Genomic DNA, 19,027 nt, shown 5'->3' with positions numbered 1-19,027 from the left:
CCCCAGAATCTGGTAGTGAATGCTCTTGCCCAGTGATAGGCAGGGAAGGTAGTAAAAGTCCTCACTGTCCTACCTGTGCATGAGGCTGAGCAGAGAGAGAGGCAGGATTGAAACCAACCGCCTAAGCCTTGGTTACTGCTCACTCTCCTCTGGGTGGGAGGAAGAAGAGATGTGATCATGGCCATGGGCAGCAAACCTAGGAGCCCCTGCCCAAAGGCAATATGGATGTGGCTGCTGAATCAAGAAGTCTCTGAAGCTTACATCAATGGTGCCAGCAGTAAGGACCTTAATATTCACTGTAGAACTTTAGGTGAAATGAAAACTTTGGGTGAGCTCTGTACTCAAGCCAAACGTAAATGCTCCTTGCTTAGATGTTCAGAGCCATTTTCTCCCTCCGTGTCCCATGATCCCTCCCCTTCTACCATAACCTCAGCTGCTTTAAAAAGTAAGATGATTAAAGGTAGGCCAAGGTCTCACTGTCCCCAAAGGGGGCTGAAGGCCATACACACCCATCCTACCATGCTGGGCAACTCCAGGGAGGAGAGGCACTCAAGACTCTATTGGAATCAGGGGCCCACATCTCCAGCCCCCCTACTCAATCCCATGAGAGGAGGATTTGCTGGGTGCAGGGGTTACCAAAGGTGCTGAGGAATGCATGGAGAGCCACAGCAGTGTGTACAGGGACTGAAAGAAAAGGGCCCCTAAGCCTGGGGCTCACCAGGCACATGGCAGTACATTGGGGAGGAGGTGGTGCTAAGCCTATCAAGGGACTAAAGAAGGAAAAAACTTCCTCCACCCGTTGCATCCAGCACTCCCCATACTCACTACTGGGAAATGGTGTGATCTCTGTGTGGCTGTCACTATTGCTACTGATGCCCAATTCAATTGGAAGGTTTGAACCAAGTTCCCAGTGGGAAAGTGAAGATAATGTGACCTTGTGGGTAGTGCTCTTCACCATTATTGTGGCTTACACTGCTGAATGTATAACTGGTATTGATCCCGTAAGTGTCAAGGAGGATTATCCCATTCAGGGACTGTCACTTGCTGAGCTGATACTATCCCCTCCTTGGTCCAGGAAAAAAAAAAATATTTAAATCCCAAGAAGAGAGAGGGAAAGCACAGCTTTAAAGATGGAATAGCACCCCCTGCTGGACGCAGGCACCAAGTACATACTTTTTTAAAGGGGCAGCTATCAACCTACTACCATACTAATTAAGCTCTTGTCCAAATTGAGTGCCTGCCATGAAGGCCTTAGGACCCCTGCCACTTTGGGGTGGGCCAACTTGGAATCTATGCCTAATAAGGAAAGGGATCAACAAGCCTCACTGGTCAAATGGAAATGGTATACTGAAGAGTATAGCTGACCCGGCCTTAGACATTTTGATTTTACATGAAGAGATGGTAGCTCTTCCTTTGGGAAAAACTACCTTTCTCTCCACCACCTAAAGCAAAGCCGCTGTCTCAGTGGAGCCCTTGATGCAGAGGTTCTTCTCAATGCTTGTGCCTGGTTCACTGATGGTTAGACTAAACTAAAAGCTGATGGAGTCCACCAGCAGCAGCAGTCATCCTGCCCCTGTGACAACTCTGGAAGGCTGCCTGCAATAAGGGGTGATGGTCATAATGGGCTGAATTGGAAGATTTCACAACCTTTGTCTTGGGCAATACTCCTAAGGAACGAACAAGTTATATTTATTCTTGGGCACTTGCCATTGGCGTAGCCATCTGTTGTGCCACTTGGAAGACTATGTATTGAGAGATTAAAACATCCCTCTTTGGAGCCAAGAACTGCACGAAAAAATCATGCTGCCTACTGATAGGACAACCTGGATCACTCACATGGATGACCATGGTAAGGGCTGGTACATCTGATCAGACTGACTGGAATTAAGCTGCTGATCAAACTTGTGCCACAGACTGCTGCCATTGCACCAGGCCTGGAAACACATCTACTATCGTGGACTGGGTGCAAAGTAAAGGATTCTATGTTTCTGAAGTTGAAGCCATCACTGCATTGTGGCAGCCAAAAGTTGGCCTGTTGGTCTTCCAGTAAAGGAAGCCAATTGCACGGGGCATTGACTGCTCCAAGGAAAGTGACTACAGTAGGACTTTGTTACCCCTCTGCAGTATCATTGGTGCCTCATTTCAGATTACAGTGTTGATGATGCTGTTCCAGTACAATCATCTGACTCAAGATACACCAATGTGGACCTTTAAACTAAACCAAGTCATGTTTCCAGCTTTCCAAAGCATCCACAGTCTGACAATGGTGCCTTTTTTTTTTTTTTTTTGCAATGGCCACCCAATAATGGGCCAATAGTCAAGATATCTGATGACATTCCACACTCCCTAGCATCCACAGGCACCTGATATTGTCAAGGACCGAACAGTCCTCTCAAAAAGATTTCTGACTCTACTCTCTCCTGGTTCACACACCTTAGTAAAACAGTTCTGTCACCTAATGTAGTCAGCACCAGGAACGGTTCGCCTCCTCTTGGCCACCAATTGGGTAATGGCAAGGATAAAAGGGGTAGAGGGCTGCACACCTATTTTGAAAACTTGAGATTCTTCCCAAACCATTCGTGGGCGTGATTCCCTAACAGCAACCCCAGATCAGCCTGGGGACAGCTATGGGCTACAAACTTAATTCTAGCTCAGGCACCAGAAGCTTGAGGGACATGGTCCTAGAGTATAAAGATAATGACCACTTGACTGCTTGTCAAGCCCCCTACAGTGACTCATCTGGTCTCTGCCAATTTTCTAATAATGGTCTTGGCAAAAAAAGGTCTGGATATTATAAGGGATACCTGGAGAAAAGGTGAAATTACAGGTACTAAATACACCCTAATATAATTATATGATGGCAGAGGAAGAAAAGAAACAATTTTGGAAGCTGGGAAGGTAACATCTTAGGCCTCAGGAAACATAAAGAAAAGGGAAACAATTAATGATCCTTTCTCCTCGAGGTCCAGAACCAATGCCTGGTAAACATCCATATGGTCAATCTAAATCAGGTGGTAGCTATAGCTGGCAATCTGACTTTCTACTGAGTTTGTCAGTGTGCTATGAAATCAGAAAAACTCATGTAGATGTGGCCTATCTTGAACTATTCTGACGTGGCTGATAGCATCAGCTCCCAAACACAGACATCATATGTGTGCAAACATGCAAACTGGAACAACCTTCTCTCAATCTAATACAAATTCATATGCTCCTCCTGGCACTCTAGGGGCCTTAGGTTATGCCTTGTATAGCAACTGAGGCTGCAACAACTCAGTGACACTCACTGCCCATGTGGCTTAACCAAACTACTGTAATGCAATCTAAATCAAATTTCATGGTGATCCAAATAAAATTTACAAAAAGTCCTAAATTGGAGTGGCCTGTGCCCCATTCAGGTAATATATTAGGAAGAGTGGACCACAGAATGTCTTCCCATTGGGCATGAAAGTTGCTTTTTTTTAAATGGAGGACCCACTGTAATTATTGACAATGACACCAAAGATTAGAAGTCAGTCTAAATACCTGTGCAGAGATCATAATGGGTAACATACTGGTCTCAGACTTTTTAAAATATATATGTGTTTTTATTGATTTTTAGAGAGGAAGGAGAGGGATAGATAGAAACACCAATAAGAGAAGCATCATTGATCAGATGCCTCCTGAATGCCCCCTACTGGGGACAGAGCCCACAACCCACACATATGCCCTGACCGGGAATTGAACTGTGACCTCTTGGTTCCTAGGTCAACGCTCAACCACTGAACGGTCAGACTATATCCCAGCTATCTAAAATAAGACCTACTGGTCCTTTCCTCACCCCCTGATCTGTACACTTAATTATTCACAGGTGGTTGGATCTAGAACCTGGGGAACATGGTTGAGATTAGCACAAGTTGGCCTCATCCTGCTGCTTAGAAATGAAAGCAGCCTTCATTAAATGAACAAATTGAATAGATTTGGTTCCTGCCTCTGTCAGCCAAGTTAATCAGAGTGGCCAATGGAGTTGCATATTCATGTGAGAATTTGCTAGAAACCAAGACAGTGTAGGATCGAGAGGTGAGACTATTGGGAGATACAATCCTCCATGAGTCTCTTGTACGTCCACACGTCTTGCTGGGTATGCCAAGAATGCAAGGCCCTGATTGCACTTTACCTGGGCCATTTCTCAGAGCTGTGTTTACATCAAGCAACCTTGACTAAAGAGGTAATGTCTCTCACCAGGACAAAAAGTAAGCTTGCTTACTGCTTGCTATAAAATAGTACATTCCCCAAGCTGTTGTTCCTCAAAGCTGCAAAGAAACCCACTTGTGTGCAATCATCCATCTGGGCCCAGAGCATGACCCTGTGGGACTTGCGGGGACAAGGGAAACAGACTCCAACATGCCACTATTCATCCTGCTTCCTGTGTGGTGGTAAAATGTCCTTTGTCTCTGACCCAGGAATCTCATGTCTTCTGCCAAAACTCATGAAACAAGCTAATTTATTAACTTACAAGCTAGCAGTTTGTTAGTGTGCTTGCTTTTTTAGGAGTTCCATTTCTAACATCCCCAACACTAACTTTCTCCTCGGTGATAATGAGAAAATATGGTATTACTTGTTGGTCAAACAAATGAACCATCTTCAGATTGTATAAAACTTTTCCTCCTCCCAGCTGGCGACTTTTTAAGCTCATCTAATGAAATCTGACCATACCTCAGTCCTGCAACTGACTCTACAACTAAAATCTTTCAGAAAATAACTATCTCCTCACAGGATGGGCCCCAGACCTGCTTCCTAGAACCCCTGTCACCAACCCGGGACACCCAAGTTGTCCCTGCTCCCAAGGATCAAGGTACCCAGTTAAGAATTCCCCCCTCCACTGACGCTTGGAAATTCTGCCGATCAGGAACTCAGACCTTAGGAAATTCAGTACTAAGGATTTCCGGTTCTCCTTGGAAAGTTCAAAGCACCTTTAAGAGCCGCAATTTGAGAGCCAGGTGAGACCCTGCAGCATAACCTGGAAGGCATCCAGGCTGCTTCCTGAGATCCCAAGAATCCCACTGCCACCCACCGGAGCAAAGGTTCAGAGTGCTATTCGCCAGGGGCAAACACCGGAAACCTCAGTTTCCCTTCCAGCGCGACCCCGCCCCTCTCCCTGTGGATCCCGCCCCCTCCGTGCCCCACGACCAATCAGAGGACGCGTCCCCTTCCAGGTTACCAAGGTGCCCGCCGAGTCCCGCCTGTCACTCACCAGACGTGAGGTGGCTGGTCCAGACGATAGAAGCGGGTGGCGAAGGCCAGCAGCGTCACCAGGGCCAGCAGGACCCACCGGCACGACGCCTCGGAGGGCCGTGAGCCCGGGGCAGGCCGTTTGGGGCTCTGCGCTGCAGCCTCAGCGGCCTCCTCCGGGACCGCAGCCCTAGCCGCTTGGGGCCCACAGCGGCCCCTCCGAGGACGTAGCTCGGACCCTGCCAGGCCTCCGCATACCGCCGACGGCATCCTTCCCCTCCTCAGGATCGCCCTCCGGCCCGTGGGCACGCTGGCCGTCCTGCCTAGAAGCCACAAAGGGGCAGCTCGGGGTGCCCTGGGAAATGTAGTTCCCTGCGCCGGCAGCGGGGCGCGGACCTCGGCCGCTGGGCTGGGCGTGGAGCGCGGTGGACTCGGCCGCTAGGAGGCGGCCAGTGGCGCAGAGCATGACGGACCAGAGGGCCATGCGGGCCGGGCCCGGAGAAAACGGGTTCCAGGAACTGCAATTCCCAGCAGCGCCGGGCCTGGGGCGTGGCGAGCTAGGAGGGACCATAAAGATCATTCTAGTCCAACCCCGCGCTTTCCCCAGACGGAAGCCTGGGTTCCGAGGTATCGGTGTCCCACGGGCCTCAGGAGTCGACGAGTCGGGGAGTCCCAGACGCGATTTCCTGAACGAGGGGTCGCCGGAAGTGCGAGATGCAAGTGGGGAAGGTCTGTGCCTCGCATCCGGGGAGAGGGGCGCTACTCCAACACTGAGAACCTAGGGGCGGGGTCATGGGGAGTCGGCCCCGCCCATAGTTCCAGCCACGACTCCCAGCTTGCAGTGCGCTCCGCTGGTCCTGCTTCGCGCCTGCGCGCTGCCTGATGGGGGCTGTGGTCCCGGGAGGGTGGGACCCGCGGCGGCGCACCCTCGTGGGGCCCTGCCGTGGAGTCGGGCAGCCGGTCCCACGGACTTCGCCGGATTCCCCACCCCTCTACCTGGGCTCCCAAACATCGTCCCTCGCCAGCCGGGCCGGCAGAGCCCGGCGTGTCGGCCCGAGAGAACAGTTAACATATGGCTTCCAGGGTTGCTTGCATTTTGAGAGCACATCAGGGGCGAGGGGCGGCGGTGGCGCTTCCCAGTCCCCTGAGGAGCTGCCTGTGTCAATCTCTGGAGGAATGGGCCCGAGAATCTGCAGGTTTTCATACGCGCCCCCGAAGGCGGGTGGCAGGCACATCAGGTGGGATATAGCATCGCTTCCATACTGTAGAGCTCGCCCAGTCCCAAATGGGATTTTAGGGGTCTTTCTCTGAAGTCATGACGGTTTAAAAAATCGATGAAAACCATATCCTCGGGTGAGGATTTAAAAAATAAATAAAGTCTGCTAGAGTGGTTAGAATCTATACTCAAATTGAAAATAGAATTACTCCCAGAGTGGTGGTGGGAGGGATACTTGGGCTTAAAATTCAGCTCTGCAAGTGTGAAAAGGAACACGGGATGGTTTGTGTAATTGTTGGTAAAAGAGTGGAACCTGCCCATCAGTATGTCAGCTGATGGCCCATAAGGAGACAACCTGAGGTCAGAGGCGTTTACAGTGACTCTGCTCACCCTTAGTACAGGTCAAAGGTGTAGCATTTAGGAGTCAGGAGGGCATTGCTTCAAGGGTTCTTGAGCTGACGCCTGCCGCTCTCTAGGGGTCTGTCCCGCCAGCAGTCCCTATCCTGGCCCCTGGGGCCTCTCTAGTCTGGCTCAGTAAGGGAAATGATGCACCTCCGAATAAGGGACACCCAGCTGTAGCCACCCAACTCTTGCCCTTCTGAGGACACCCGCTGCCCATCACCTGCCCTCTGTGCCAAGACAAAAGGTGCCTTCAGTACAGGCTGGAACTTCCTGGCTCAGGAACCACCGTGGGCGGGCCTGGGTTATCACAGGTGCCCTTGCCCACGTATAGGACAGAACTGGTAGTTCAGGGATGATGTGAGCGGGTTCAGATCGCAGCTTGGTGTGCTGGGGAACGCAAAAGGGAGAGGGAACTTCGGTGAAATGTTGGTAGTCAGAGGAATAGTAGAAAAATTCTATTTTCTCCCTCATCCATGTGGATACATGTGTCTGCCAGGACATTCATGAGTGCTAATTACTGTCCTGGGTCCTGCTCTGAAATGCAGGTTACCCAAGAAGCACCAGAGGAATTATCTTTGAGTCTCTTAAACTTTAGAGGAGAGGTCACATACTCAGCTGCAGAGGCCTGAGGACAACAAGAAAGAAGTGGGCCATGGCAGACGGGAGAAGGCGTGCCCTGACTTAAGGGGACCATTAACTAGCTCCAATAAATTGCTGCTCAGGAAGCCAAGTCCACTGCCTCCAGATTTTATAACGAAAAAACAGACAACAGGATTTGTATATGAAACATCCTGATTTTTTAATGTTGGCAACTACAGTCATCCCTCGATGTCCACGGGGCATTGGTTCCAGAAGTCCTGTCCCCCACAGATACCAAAATCTGAGGATGCCCAAGTCCCTTATATAAAATAGCATGGTATATTTTAAATCACTTCTAGATTATGTATAATCCCTCACATAGCATAACTGCTATGTAAGTACTTGCCCTACTGTATTTAGGGAATAATGACAAGCGAAAAGGTCTGTACCTATTCAGTACAGACCCAACCAAGGCAACCATCATAGGCTTGACTACATAGTACACGTCAATAACAATGTAATGTTTCTTCTGAATATTTTCCAAATGTACTTGGTTGAATCCACACCTTCAGATAAGGGGAGAGAGAAGTGTAATCGAAACATTTTTAAAAACTGTGTAGACCAAACAGAACCTTGGGCTGCCAGTTTGCGACCTCCGCTTTGGGGTGAATGGGCATAGACCCCAGCTATTTTTATGAGACCGGCTGATAGCCTAGAGGACTGGTGGGTCGGGTTTGAAAGCAATGGACACAAAAGTATCAAGAATTAGAATTCCTAGGGAGCAAAAGCGGGGGAAATGGGAGACATCTGTAATACTGTCAGCAATAAAAGATAAAAAAAAAATTAGAATTCTTGGTCTTTCTGCTACTGCTGGTGCCGGGGTCCAACCCCAGCGGGTCCAGGAGTCCCCAAAGGTGTGGACGGAGTCGGCGAAGAAGGAATGACAAGGAGACAGCGTTCAGTTGATCAGCAGCCTAGCCAGGATCTCCAGCCAAGTTCTGGTCTCGATCTCCAGAGAGGTTCTGCTTCGGATCTCCAGCCAGGTTCTGTGGCCATGTTCCCTCACTAGGTTCTCCAGCCAGGTTCTGTCCAGGTTCTCCAGCCAGGTTCAGTCACCAGGTTCTAGTCAGGTTCTCTGGCCAATTTCTGTAGTCAGGTTCAGTCCAGGATCTTTTGCCATGTTCTCTCCAGCGAAGTTCTTCTGTCTGTAGGTTCTGTGTAGGTTCTGTCTTCTGAGTTCTGACTTCTAAGTTCTGTGTTCTAAGTTCTGTCTCTTGCTGTCTTGTTACATCTGTATTTATACCAGTTGACTCAATCCTATCAATCTCTATTACAAAGGTTAGGGCGTTTCTTATCTCCATTCCAGGGAGTAAAGATTATGTAGCTTAAGCATGATTGTTCCTAGTTAAAGTGATTAATTACCCGCCTGGCACTTAGTTGAGAGGTTTTATTCCCTCCCTAACTTCAGGGGAAAATCCCTACCTGGGGATTCAACCTTTCTCGGAGAGGTGACCTTAGTTAAAACACAGCGCCAAGAAGGTGAGCAAACATATTAAGAACCGTATGCCATATATGCCAGGTCCCTTGAAACAGCAAGCATGGACCGGCTCCCAGCATGCTGGAAGGAATCTAAGCCATCATTTTAGGGCAGCTCTTAATTTTACAGAATAGAGAAGGCAGGGGTTTACTATTTTTTGTCCAGGGTCATACAGAGCTGGTTCCTGCATGGGGATCAGACCTCCATATGCCAGCTCCCAGCCTATTGCACCCCCTGAACTACTTACCTCAAAACTAGGCTACCCTGTCTGCCCAGGACACCAAGCCTAGCTCCACCAGGAGCGTAAGACACCTCCCAAAGTTTGGGAAAAGGTGCCCCTTCAAACCTGAGTCAAAGTCCCCCTGCTGCCTGCCGAGTGCAGCTTCCCCATTGGCTCATGGGATCTGCCCCTTCCGGATCCCTCCCCCTGTCCTGCTGCTCTGTGACGGGACATTCCTCAGGAGGCCAAGGGTCACCACGGCACCATGACTGAGTCTGGCAAGGTAAGGAGAGCCCGTGCAAGCTGGCTGTCCTTTTGGGGGTTCTTGTCAGACCTCAGGAATGCACGACAGCACAGTTTGGAGCTGAGGGACTACACAGTACTCCTGAGGCCTCTGACCCAGATGCTCTGCCTCTGGCCTGAGGGAGGAGGCCTGGCGGGATGGGGAGGCACAGTGCTGGCGTGGACCCCTGGCGGGGCTGGGGCCTCCTCTCCAGTGGGCTCCTGGGCTGGGACCCACCGCATGGGTTAATGTACCCCTTGTTCTCTCGTTCCTCAGCCCATCCTCTATTCCTACTTCCGAAGCTCGTGCTCCTGGAGAGTTCGAATCGGTAAGAGCTGCGCCTCCACCGCAAGCCTCGTTGGGGCGGGATGGGGTGGAGGAAGCCCCAGGTGACAATGATGACCTGGGCCCTCGCCGGTTTGGCTCAGTGGATACAGCATCGGCTCATGGACTGAAGGGTCCTGGGTTCGATTCCAGTCAAGGGCACAGTAGTTGAAGGTTCCCAGGCCCTGGTTGGGCTGCATGCAGTAGGCAACCAATGGATGTGTCTCTCTCATATCTATTTTTCTCTGTCTCTCCCTCTCCCTTCCACTCTCTCTAAAAATCAATGGAAATATATCCTTGGGTGAGAATTAACAGACAAAAAAAAAAGATGGCCTGGGACAGAGGGGTGCTCTACTGGACAGGTCTTCTCCTCCCCTCCAGCAACCAGCATCCCAGTCCTGGAGCCCTCAGCACTGAATGGCACCTCCACCCAGGAAGTCCAACCAGAGGAGGGGGGGGGCGGGGTACAAGGCCTGGAGGGTTGTTTTTTCTCTTGGGCCATGCCTCTCCCACCCTGCCCTCCAGAGCTCCTTAGCAACCATGCTTAAAGCAGGCTCACACATCTACAGGACCTTGGTAACTGGCAGGAAACAGCTGGCCTTCCTCAGGTCTTATTTGATCTGGCCAATCAAACAGAACTGGCCATTGTCCACCCCAGCTTAATCCTTCCCTCCCGCAGTTTAACACAGCCCTTGGCAAAGGTCAGAGTCCTAGCAGCTCCTGCTGAGGGAGAATGCGCTGAGTGCTTTTGTGTGCATAATTCCATTTAAACCTGACAACCCTAGGAGGGAGGTGCTATTATTGTCCCCATGGTACAGATGAGGAAACTGAGGCTGGGGAAGTTACTTGCCCAAAGCTTCACAAGCTAGCAAATGAATGTGATGAAATCTGAAGCTGGCCCTGACTGGGAAGCCACCCTCCATGACCCCGCCCCCATCCCACGGGCATTTGGAATTTGCTGGAATCAGTAGGCAAGGGCACTGGAGGGCCAGAGGGCACATTTCTCCAAGAAGATGCCTTCCCTGGGCCCAGAGCTTCTGCCGTGGCTGAAGGGCCTGCAGATGTGGTCTCTCCATTCAGTCTCAACCACGTTCATTCTCCAGAATGGAGCTGACCAGTGCTGAGGAGGAGCCCTTGTCTCCCAGGCTCCTAGCTCCTCTGCCCTTGCCTGAGACCGGCCATCACCATATTTAATGCACATGTGAGCATGGACACACCTACACACTAGCACTGACGGAGTTCCTACCCTGGCCTCGCCAGGGGGAATCATCAGAGGGGATGGAGAGGAAACCTGGTCACTGGGGGTCACAGCAGATGCTGTGCTTGCAATCCGCAGTAAACAGAGCAGAGAAAATGGATTGCAAAATGCTTCTTCTCTAAACAGTGTGCTCTGCCTGTGTGTGTGCTCTATGGTCACGTGAGCCCCTTCCCTTGGCCCTGAGAGGCCTTCATGAGGGAATAACTGCGTGTCTCCAACACAAAGCCCTACTTGCGCTGTCAGAGGCCCTGGAGGAGGAAGAGGCGAGGAGGACACTTCCCTGCTGTCCTCCAGCGCCCACTGTGCCAGGGCAAGAGGCAGAGTGTCATGGACCTGGGTTGGGGCAGTGGGTGGTGCCCAAGGAAGCCGGACTGCCTAGCAATATGGAGAAAGGAGCCTCCCCCTGCAGCCTCCTGTCGCCCTGGGAGCCAGAGGCTGTCCCCTGACTCTACTGTCGGCTGTCTCTCCTAGCTCTGGCCTTGAAGAGCATCGACTATGAAACAGTGCCCGTCAACCTCATAAAGGATGGGGGCCAGCAGGTAAGGAGGCTGCCCCTGGCCACAATGTGGGAGTTGGAGGCCTTGGAGAACCCAGCAGGGGTGCAGAGGCCCCCTGGCAGAGGAGGCTGCTGGCTCTCCCTCATGGGAATGGCTGGCAAGCTGTGCAACAAGAGGAGCTATGGGAAGGACCCAGGCTTCAGGCTCCATACCACAGCCCGGCCTCTCAGTGCCTGACCCCCAGGAGGGTGGGTAGCGAGTGTGCCCTTGTCCCATGCTGGGCCCTCCGCATGTACCTAGGTGGCCAGAGTGTGAGGGGCTCATGTACAGGCCATTGGGATGAAGCCTGGAGCTCGGCAGCCACTGGAGGCTGGGATACTGCACAGATCAGCTAGGCATCACCTCCAGCCTTCGAGCCAGGGCCTTCCCCAGGGGAGGGAGGTGCGGGGGTGGGCAGCAGGCCTGGGGCCTTTCTGCTTTAGCCAACTCAGGCCAGGCCACCCAGCCCACCAGGACCCTCTCTCCACAGTTCTCCAAAGAATTCCAGGCACTTAACCCCATGAAGCAGGTGCCAGCCCTGAAGATCGATGGCATCACCATTGGCCAGTCGGTGAGTGCAGGGCTTGGGAGGCCCCTCCAGGGAGTGGTACCCCAAAAGAGAGGGCCTCACAGCTCATCCTTGCCTGTGTGTGGCCACAGCACCCAGCTCTTAGTAGGAACCCACAGCCATAAATCTTTGTTAAAGGGAGGTAGGTTGGCTGGTTGCTTTGGGACAAGAAGGGAGACTCAAGCGTAGGGAGAACAATTCTGCAGGATGAGGGTCCAAAAAGAGCTCATCTCCCACAGGGAGCCTCTTGGATTTATAGGCTTCAAGCTGAGTAGGACGAGGAGGAGGGAGAGGAGGAGGGAGAGGGGAGAGGGGGAGGAGGGGGAGGAGGACGAGAAGGAGGAGGAGGGGGGGGGGGGGAGGAGAAGGGGGGGGGAGGAGTTTGCGGGCCCTGCCCCTCCGGTCCAGGGGCCCTGGGCCCTCTCCTGCTCCCCTCACTGCTCCCTCTGGACAGCTCGCCATCATCGAGTACCTGGAGGAGACTCGGCCCACTCCGCGGCTCCTGCCTCAGGACCCAAAGAAGAGGGTCCTTGTGCGCATGATTTCCGACCTCATCGCTGGCGGCATCCAGCCCCTGCAGGTGCAGCACTGGTGTCTCCGCACTCCCTCGCTGACTGGCCAGCCCACTAGGGGCCCAGCTTGGGTGTGAGGTGGCAGGACAGGGAGGGATTCTGGAGAACTTAGACTAGATCACGCGGTGGGGCAGAGGCATGGGAGGGATCCCCGAACCCCCCACTCTGCTGGGTCCCCACCCGCACTGTAAGAAGCCCTGGGCATCCAGAGGTGTGGAAGGGGAGGGCCCGGTGAGGGGGGGAGAGGGGAAGAGAGTCTGAGCAGCAGAGCCCAGGCCGCCTGCCTTTAACCAGAGCAGCCTCCCTTTCATCTGTTTGGTAAAATAGATTGGGATTCCCATAAGATTTTTATTTTGTGAAGTCATCACTGATTTTTTAAAAAGGTAATACAACAATTCACCTGTGCTAACCCCTGACTTTGCAAATAGGCAATAGCCCCAGAAAGGCGGAGTGACTTTGCAGTCAGTTAAGTGTGACAGAGCAAGGACTGGAGCCCAGGACCATGGCTGTGCACCTGTGCCCCCACCCCCATGTCCCTTTGATTTTTGTAACAAAGGAGGTTGTAGCAGACAGTCATCCTCATTTTATAGATGAGGAAACTGAAGCCCAGAAGTGAAATGGCTCCAGGTGTGTGAGGATGGAACCAGAGTCCACATCTCCTGACAGCCAGTCCTATGTGCCTTCCCCACCCCCACCCCACCTCCATATCTTACTTCCACTCCTCACAAGGGACCATGTATGGGAGAAGGGATGCAAGGGAGATATGCTGGGGTTATAGCCGCACCCATCACAGCCATGGCTGTGTCCTAGGTCCCCACCCTTGCACATCTCTGCCAGAGTCACAGGCTTCCAGACCACAGGGACCACTGGGGCAGCCTGAGAAGGTGGTTACTGAGATCACTGCCCCCACCCCAACCCCTTTAACCTGGGGCCCTGATAGCAGGAAAGGGCTCAGAGAGTCTGGGGGCAGAGAAGAACAGGTACAGCCAGGGACGCTTGGGAACTAAGCTTTCCTGGGGGGCTTGGCTGAGCAGGCCAGCCTGGCTCCCAGAACCAATCACAGACTTTCCTTGGGCTGCACAGAACCTGTCGATCCTGAAGCAAGTAGGACAGGAGAACCAGCTGGCCTGGGCCCAGAAGGCCATCAGTTCTGGCTTTAACGGTGAGTCCTCACTCCTCTCAGAGAAACAGCCCTCATGCCCACGGTCCTGAGCATCTGAAACAGCTTTCCAGGCTCCTTGGTCTTGACGATGGCATAGATGAGGGTGGGGGGCAGGGCTGAGGAGGCAGTGGGCTGGGCGGCATCCAAACCTGGCCTCCACCTCTGGGAAGCTCAGAACTTGAGGCCCTTTGGAGCTGGATGGCCCAACCTCTGCTTCAGGAAACCAAGGCCAGCAGAGTGCCAGCCCGTGAGTGTAAGAGCTGCTGCCTGGGCCAGTGGCAGGCCTTTCACCTCGGGGAACAGTAGCTGGGAAACTTCTCATCCCCATGTCCCTACCAACTCACTCTAGACATGGCTGCCAAATTCCCTCCAGCACATGTGCCCCAGCCTGTCACTCAGCTCCCACCCATTTCAGAACTATGGAGGCCAAGGCCCAGAAAGGCCAGTCTCCCCTTTCTGTGCCAGAGTAAGCTTATTCGTGTCCCCCCCCACAGCCTTGGAGCAGATCCTGCAGAGCACAGCGGGGAAATACTGCGTGGGAGATGAGGTGAGCACCCCCAGGCCTGCCCACAGCGGCCTCCTGCCTCATGTCGACCCTCTCCCACTTAGACTAAGCCATCCCTGCACCCCAGGGCAGGCTCAGCAAGGGGGGGGGATGGAGAGGAGTAGAGAGCGAGGTGGTCCTCCCTGTGCCAAGCAGAAGGGAGCTCTGCTCATTTCTAGCCAGGAAGGGAGTCTCATTCCTGCAGGTATTCACGCTGAAGATCTCATGTCTGAGATAAGGAGGTGGCCTAGGCAGCAAATGAGGGATTAAACTACTAGTAGATGATGTCTCCCTTCCCTCCCAATCCTGAGATTCTAGGGCTCAGTGCCATTGACTCCTACTGCTAAGGCCCTGGCCTATGATAATTCTCATTCTAGCATCTCCTCCATTCTGGGAGCCCTCACTAAGGGCCAACGATGGCCCTTAACAAGCACAGCACATCCACTAAGGCAATCAGAACTTCTCTGGCCACCCACAGAATTGGTTGTCAGGGCAACTGGAGCAAGGCCCTCAGCTCTGGAGACAGACCACAGACAGGCCCAGGGAAGACAAGGAGGGGGAGGGGGCAGTGGGGATGGATGGAAGAGCCAGAAGCAAATGGGAACCTCAGGGCTGACACCCCAGTACTGTCACCAGTAGACACACCCTCCCAGCCTGTGAGTCTGCGGTGCACACCCTGATGCAGACCCACCCAACTCTCTTTCAGGTGTCCATGGCTGACCTCTGCTTAGTGCCTCAGGTGGCAAATGCTGAAAGGTAGGCGAGGACTCTGCCACCCTCCCTCTTCCTCCCGGCTCTTCCCCTCCAAGTGCCCAGCCTCCTCCCATAGTCAGCCCCTCCACCCCCACTTCAGCTACTGAGGTAGCATCTCACGCAGAGACCCTCCTGGCTGGCCCCTGTGCCAGGCCACACAAGCCACTGTGGCCTGGGAGAGACAGGCAGAGGTCTTCAGTGGAGCATCCTCTCCCAGGCCCAGCTGCAGTCCAGGTGATCCTGCATAGCCAGCACCTCCTTCTAAGAGGAGGCAGCTCAACTGGTGGACACCCCTAGAGGAAACCCCCAGAGCCTGCTATCCCAGACATGCTGTGTCTGTGTGAGCTCCACCTCTGTTTCCCGCATCAACCGTCAGGAAAGCATGAATGGGAATCTCTTTGTGGAAGGCACTGCGTTGGGGACCCTTAGGGATTCAGAAATGTATGATCCATCCCCTACCCCCTGGAAGCTTATGACTCGGGTGGAGAGACAGTCTTCATTTATAAATGCCTAGCACTGTGTCTTACACATAGTAGGTTCTCAATAAATAGCCATTGGTTGGAATAGGAGCGGTAGGCAACAGAGACATCAGACAATACTGCATAAGAGCTAGCCCTCCCCAGAGAGCTGTCTGTGAATAAGCCTTCCACCTGCAGGGTCACCTTCCCAGCCCTTCCCTGGCCAGCCCCGGGGGCCTCCTCCAGCCCTGCCTCTGTGCTGCCCTCACCGCCCACAGGGCAGTCTCCCGTACCCCTGCTGACCTTGCCTGAGGTGGGTGTTTCTCTGCCACAGGTACAAGGTGGATCTCACTCCCTACCCTACCATCAGCCGTATCAACAAGGCACTGCTGGCCCTGGAGGCCTTCCAAGTGTCTCACCCCTGCCGGCAGCCAGACACGCCCCCGGAGCTGAGGGCCTAGCTCTCAAACCATGCCCACTGGTGCAGGAGCAGAAGCTGGGTGGGCTGAACAGGCCTGAAAATGAGCAAGCCCTAACTGGAGAAGCAGAAGACTTGCACTCCTAGCCCTTGAACTTAAACTATAGCTGTGGATCTGCCTTAACACTGAACCTCATTCTGCCTTCATCCCCTCATCTGTCAAATGCAGTCAGGATGGGGTGGGAGGACTCTGGGAGGGAGGGAGGGAGGGAGGGAGGCAGGAACATTACCTGCTCCCTAAGTCACAGTGCAGTCATTAAGGTGAAGTGAGAATGCAGACTGAACTGCCTGGCAAGCTTGCCGGAGAGCCATAGGAAGTCTGTGTGCCGCCTCCCAGACCCTCTACTGTACCTGACTCCAAAGGATGCCCACCTGCAACTTGATCATTAAACTGAAGCCCAGGGCTCCTGGTTGTTCATTAAGACTGAGATGTCCAGGTTTTGGTTAAGGCAGTTCCTGAAGATGAACATTCTTTCTAGCTGGAATTGCCATGCCTGGACCAGGAGAGGAAGTCAGCAGCCCCTTGCCCACCCGGTGGCCCCTGGGACCTAAGCCCAAAAGATTGCCTGAGAGAGTCAGACAAGATACCGAGGAGAAGAGAGATAATAAGCAGGAAAGCCCGGCCAGCATGGCTCAGTGGTTGATTGTCGACCTATGAACCAGGAGGCTAGGGTTCGATTCCCGGTCGGGGCACATGCCCAGGTTGCAGGCTTGATCCCTAGTCGGGGGCAGACAGGAGGTAGCCGATCAATGATTCTCTCTCACCATTGATGTTCCTCTCTTTCCCTCTCCCTTCCTCTCTGAAATCAATAAAAATATATTTTACAAAAAGAAGCAGCAGGAAAGAAGGCACTTGTGACCAGCTGAGTTCCCAGGACTCGGAATGGCACCCTTAAGGGTTCCACTCCAGCACGGACAGGGAAGTGCCCTCCAGCCCAGTCCCTCACCTTTAGGGGCAGCATTCTCTGGACCAATCCCGGATCAGGCACTGAGGGTAAATCCAGTCATGAATGAATGGTCCGAGAACTGGAGGCAGCCTCCTCCATGGGCAGTGTGAACAGTTACCGACCAGACTAGCTCAGGAGACCAGGCAGGTAACAGTGTGCCTTCGGTTCCCATGCCGAGCAATGTTCATCCACAACCAGGATCACCACCTGGCAGAGATGTTGTATGGAAATTGGGGTCCCATACCTGCGACTGCATCTCCCCTGCATGGCTGAGGTTTAAATAGGGATCTAAGATATATGTGTCTGGTTCAAATGGAAGCCACCTTTCTCAGCCATGAGTCCCTTTTCTTCAGCCTTAACCCCAGGGATCTATTCTTCTCTCTCATCCTGGGCTCCCTGGGGCTCCTCCTTCTCTCTTGGACAACCTGGGTTTCAGGCTCTAGAATGACCCAAGTGGGCCACTCTAGTTCCCGAGATGAGTTTGTCCTGGTAGGGGCAGCTCTCGCCCAGTCCGTAGCAACACAAGCTGGTCTCAAGGCCAGTGCTGGGACCACCCTTGCTGCCTTCTTCGCCTAGAAACAAGGAGAGAACCAACCCAGGACCAGCTCAATTCTCAGGGGCCTGCAACTTTTCTGATGTCTCCTGTGGGTTTCAGGGACGAGGGCTGTGAGAAGTGAGGGGATCTGGGGAGATGGAATTGGGAGGGCTGCAAACAGAAGGCAAGCCCAGGGCAGCCACCAGCTCAGATCAACTAAAGGATGGAAAAGCAGTGTGTGTTGGGGGAAGAAGGGGACCAATGGGACGAGTCCAGGTTGTGGCCTCACCGAATGACCACAGCTAATGAGAAAGAAGAGCAGTCTGCCTGACTTCTGGGCCTGCAGTTTTGAGGCAGAGTGAGATTATCATGTGTTGCCAGCCCTGGGGCTTCCATGGAGTCCAGGTCATCAGCATGGTTAGCTGCTCGGCTGGAGATCTGAGATTTCGCTGGCTCCAGCCCTCCTCATAGGGAGCCATCCTCAGGAACCTGGGGCTGGCTTCATGGGAGAGAGAAACCTCTCTGCCCCTAGAGAACTTAGCTGTGATTTAGGGGTACAAGAAAGCATTTCTGCACCATCTCCCCTGCAGGAGGGCGGCGTTCCCCCAAGCTCCTCTAGGGCTGCACTCCCGTCTCCCTTCTGTTACCCAAGTGCCAAGCAAGGTGTAGCTTTGCTCCATAAATGTCTGTTAAAGGAAAGATATCCTTCCTGTGCAACCGTGGGTGGCCTCCCTGCAGGTCTCTCTCCTCCTTCGGGCCCTAGAAGGTCATGAAGGAACAAATATTTCCCCAAGTGCATAGACTTTTGTCTAGAGGTCAGACCAAACGGCTCCAAGACTTAGCGATAATTACGCTTCTATAAAGTGTTTTGAAGATTATTACCTCCGCTTCGACTCCTTCCAGTCTGCAGATAAATTCTAATTTTCAGGGGGCGAATGTGTTTCTCGATCCAAAACTATCACCCCTCTAAGGGATGTTTTCCAGTAGGGGCTTCTCTCCAAAGGCTAAGCGAGTGGTAAAAGTCCACATCAGTTGTTTGATCTGTGGAGAGCAATCAGCAGGCACCTGATCCTGGCCTGGGAGGCCACAGGGAGACGGGATCTGCAGTCTTCCCACAGTGTGTGTGGCCACGGGGTGAACAACAGATGTTGGGGTGGCCTGATACTGGCAATTAGATGGAAGTAGTTAAGTCCTGGCAAATACTTTAGAAGGATGAAAGCAGCGAGGACTTGAGAACAAAGCCGAAAATACAGGATTTTGTTCCAAAGCAATTTTTACATATCCATTAAGGAAAATAGTACACTGACGGGCAAACAGGTGGAGACACACATTCTTAAGATAAGTATTCATTTTACTGGCTCCTCCTAACTTTAAACACAACTTATTTACCTTTTGATTCCAAGGTCACAGCAGGCATTGTTCCCCTTTGTGAGGATACCTGGCTAAG

At 52.8% G+C, this 19,027-nt stretch overlaps 2 protein-coding genes across 6 annotated transcripts in view; one reads left to right on the top strand and one right to left on the bottom strand.

Annotated features, from left to right (window-relative positions):
* Positions 1-5,478, bottom strand: part of POMT2 (protein O-mannosyltransferase 2) — a 45,295-nt gene extending 39,817 nt beyond the window's left edge. For both annotated transcript variants that reach the window (XM_059689440.1, XM_059689450.1), the window contains exon 1: positions 5,231-5,478. In XM_059689440.1, the coding sequence (XP_059545423.1) occupies positions 5,231-5,478 (248 nt within the window). The remainder of the gene's footprint in view (positions 1-5,230) is intronic.
* A 320-nt stretch (positions 5,479-5,798) lies between these two features.
* GSTZ1 (glutathione S-transferase zeta 1) lies at positions 5,799-16,520 on the top strand. Of its 4 annotated transcripts, none has more exons than XM_059689523.1 (9): positions 5,799-5,937; positions 9,722-9,773; positions 11,499-11,566; positions 12,054-12,134; positions 12,586-12,711; positions 13,787-13,865; positions 14,360-14,412; positions 15,116-15,165; positions 15,955-16,520. In XM_059689523.1, the coding sequence occupies exons 1-9, from the start codon at positions 5,923-5,925 to the stop codon at positions 16,079-16,081; spliced, it is 651 nt and encodes a 216-aa protein (XP_059545506.1). In that variant the 5' UTR covers positions 5,799-5,922; the 3' UTR covers positions 16,082-16,520. The 4 variants fall into 4 exon arrangements, with proteins under 4 accessions (XP_059545506.1, XP_059545496.1, XP_059545486.1 ...); XM_059689503.1 differs by lacking the exon at positions 15,116-15,165 and adding an exon at positions 9,108-9,445 and having other exon boundaries at positions 5,801-5,937; XM_059689493.1 differs by lacking the exon at positions 5,799-5,937 and adding an exon at positions 9,413-9,445.
* The last annotated feature ends 2,507 nt before the right edge of the window (positions 16,521-19,027 follow it).

This window comes from Myotis daubentonii, chromosome 1, assembly GCF_963259705.1.
Source record: "Myotis daubentonii chromosome 1, mMyoDau2.1, whole genome shotgun sequence".
Taxonomy (NCBI): domain Eukaryota; kingdom Metazoa; phylum Chordata; class Mammalia; order Chiroptera; family Vespertilionidae; genus Myotis; species Myotis daubentonii.
This window is presented reverse-complemented; position numbering and strand designations above follow the sequence as displayed.

Bases quoted from the DNA above. Each gene is read 5' to 3' on its own strand.
- GSTZ1 (XM_059689503.1), top strand. The intron at 11,567-12,053 runs GTAAGGAGGCTG...CTCTCTCCACAG, and splicing joins TAAAGGATGGGGGCCAGCAG to TTCTCCAAAGAATTCCAGGC. The intron at 14,413-15,954 runs GTGAGCACCCCC...TCTCTGCCACAG, and splicing joins AATACTGCGTGGGAGATGAG to GTACAAGGTGGATCTCACTC.